At 55.7% G+C, this 3102-nt stretch overlaps 1 protein-coding gene across 1 annotated transcript in view; it reads left to right on the top strand.

Annotated features, from left to right (window-relative positions):
• Positions 1–17: 17 nt before the first annotated feature.
• The window catches only part of KIAA2013 (KIAA2013 ortholog), a 5695-nt gene continuing 2610 nt past the window's right edge, over positions 18–3102 (top strand). The window contains exons 1-2 of the mRNA XM_015412551.1: positions 18–590; positions 2370–3100. Coding sequence (XP_015268037.1) covers positions 20–590; positions 2370–3100 — 1302 coding nt within the window. The 5' untranslated portion in view covers positions 18–19. The remainder of the gene's footprint in view (positions 591–2369; positions 3101–3102) is intronic.

Here is a 3102-nt window from a genome sequence, read left to right as displayed (position 1 = left end):
AGGGGGGGCCGCCGTGGCCATGCTGCGGGACGGGGCCGTCCACCGGGTCCGCTGCCTCCACACCGGGCCGGCGGCCTCCGACGGGGCGGCCCGGGAGTGCGTGGCCGTCCGGGAGGAGGTGGTGGCCCACCGCCGGCGGCCCCACCTGTACCTGCAGCGCCTGGCCATCGTCAACCCCACCGAGCGCCAGGTGGCCTTCGAGGTCTCCGGCCCGCTCTCGGCGTCCTCCCTGACCGGCGGTGCGGCCGCGGCCGGCGGCAAATTTGTCACCAGCTTGGAGAAAGTGGGCGACCGGCAGTTCCTGCTCTCCTCGGGCCGCGTCCTCCAGCCGGACAGTGCCCAGGTGGTCCTGGTGGTGGTGGCCGCCAAGAAGCTGGTCAGCCGGGTGCAGGTGGCGCCCAAGTCCCAGTTCGACGAGACGCTGGTGTCTGTGGTGCACACCTCGGAGCCCATCGACGCCTCCCGCCTGGACGACACCTTCAGCAAGCTCCGGGAGGCGGCCAAGAGAGAGATGCTGGAGGTGCTGAGGATGAGGGTGGAAGAGCTGCTGCAGGAGCACCGGAAGGCCTGGGCCGACCTGTTCCTCTCAGGTGAGAGGGGTGCGTCGTCCGCCTGGCCCCTGGCGACTCAGTCCTGACAGCTTCCCTGGTTCCCTTGAATCTTTAAGACTGGGTTAGTCGGAATCGGCTTGTGTAGGAGCATAATAGCCAGCCATTCTTCCATTGCAGAAGTCCCAGGTTCAACCCCTGGCATCCCCAGCTAAAAGGATCAGGTCGTAGGCAGTGCTCCCCCTAAGCTGTGGAGTCTTGTGAGCAAAAATTCTCCTTGGTGAGCTCCTGGCATTGAAGTTGTGAGCCAGCGATTTGGCAGCTGCGTAGATGAGTTTGCTCTGGAGCCTTCCTTCCTGAGCGAAGACAAAAAGGTGTGAGCCGGAGGCTAAAAAAACTGTGAGCTGGCTCACACTAACTCAGCTTGGAGGGAACACTGGCTGATGGGTGATGAGGAAGACTTCTGCCTGGGACAGCCACTGCTAGTCAGAGTAGACAGCACGGGTTTTGACAGACCAAAGGTATTGAGTAGAACCACTTTGGTGTGTCCCAGAGCTGTTTGCTTTCCAGTCCTCCTTTCTGCGATGGGCAAATGGACAGTGGAAACTGAGGCATACAAAGTGTGAGAAGAGACTTGTTAGTTCACCCCATTTCAAGTAGTTGTGCAGGAATCAGTATCCGCATGAACTTGGCTTTAACAGGGCTCAGTACTCTTCTTATTTCCCGTTCCATGCGTTTCCCAGGACTTTTTCATTTCCTGCAGCTCACCTGCATGCAAGGGTTAAAAGGAGCCGACTATATAGGTCATAGCTTCTCTGTAATTCCAAGAGCCGTGACTTTGCATTTTACGAATTAAACCCTGTTATATAATCCAGCCAGAATCTGCTCTGTCAAAGGCAAGAGGTGGCTGATTTATCCCCCCCCACACACACACACACAGAATATTCCAGGACATTAAATATTATGTGGGGAAAACTGGGCACGATCTTTCTGTCCCGGTTTGAAACTTCCACAGCTGGGCTCCTGTATGGCTCTTTAGGCAAATACATTTCCCCCTCCCTGTTTGGTTGGCATCAGGTTTGAGAATCAAAAGGTGCCGCCTTGTGAAAACAAGAATAGGCACATGCTTGATCTGAAAAGTATTCTATTTAAAGTCTCCTGGTGCTACTTATTCACTAATTCCCCCCCCCCCCCAATTTGGGCTAAACTTTCTTCATTCCACAGCAAATTTGTAGCTAATTGTTACGATGCTGAATATACAGGGGTGGGAGGAGTCCCTAGATTTTGCCTCACAGCCTTTTTAAAAGCTCTAAGTAAGGTCAAGGTAAAGGTTTCCCTTGCTCAAAAGCCAGTCAAATCGAACTGCAGGGGGTGGTGCTCATCTCCGTTTCCAAGCCGAAGGGCCAGTGCTGTCTGAAGACTTCTTCGTGGTCACGTGGCCGGCATGACTAAACCCTGAGGCTCACGGAACGCTGTTACCTTCCCACCGAAGCTGTACCTATTTATCCATTTGCAACTTCTTGCTTTCGAACTGCTAGGTTGGCAGGAGCTGGGGCCAGAGACGGGAGCTCACGCCATCACGCGGCACTCGGGTCTCAAACTGCCGAGCGACCAACCTTCCGGTCTGCAGCTCAGTGTCTTAACCGCTGAGCCTCCGCGGCCCCTTTTAAAGCTCTGCTTCCACTGAATTTGCCTTACAAAGTTTTTGAGAATGTGAAAGGAAGGATATTTAACATTTGAGTAGGTTATTTTGCAGGTCCAAGCCATTTGTATACATTTTCGTTCATTCTTACAAATCTAAATCATTTCTTTGTGTTGCAGGGGTAGAAATGAGGAAGATCACTGATGCTCACACCCCTTCCAGCAAGACCGTCAACATGACCCTCTATTATGTCCTTTCTACCACCCCAGCTCCTTTGCTGGACCCTCTCATCAGCGGCGAGGAAAAGGAGAAAATGGAAGCCACCCTGAACTATGCAGACCACTGCTTCAGTGGCCATGCCACGATGCACGCAGAGAACCTGTGGCCGGCACACTTGCTGAGCGTGCCTCAGGTCCTGCAGCTCTCAGATTTGTGGAAGCTGACCCTCCAGAAGCGGGGGTGCAAAGGCCTCCTGGCGGCCGGAGCCCACGGCCTCATGCAAGGGATGGTGCTTAGCTTTGGAGGGCTGCAGTTCACCGAGAACCACCTCCAGTTTCAAGCCGACCCGGACGTGCTCCACAACAGCTACTCCTTGCGCGGGATCCATTACAACAAGGACGCGATCAACTTGGCCGTCCTGCTGGACGCGGAAGGGAAACCCTTCCTGCACGTCTCTGTGAAGTCCCAGGAGAAGCCCGTCCAGCTGTACGCCTGCGAGGGGGGCTGCTCGAACGAGCCCGTCGAGCTCACCTCCGAGCTGCGCGGCCACACGTTCCCCGTCATGGTGACGCAGCCCATCACGCCGCTGCTGTACATCTCGACGGACTTGGTCCACCTGCAGGACCTGAGGCACACGCTGCACCTGAAGGCCATCCTGGCGCACGAAGAGCACATGGCGAAGCAGTATCCCGG

Source organism: Gekko japonicus, unplaced genomic scaffold (assembly GCF_001447785.1).
Source record: "Gekko japonicus isolate JY-2015 unplaced genomic scaffold, Gekko_japonicus_V1.1 scaffold131, whole genome shotgun sequence".
Taxonomy (NCBI): Eukaryota; Metazoa; Chordata; class Lepidosauria; order Squamata; family Gekkonidae; genus Gekko; species Gekko japonicus.
This window is presented reverse-complemented; position numbering and strand designations above follow the sequence as displayed.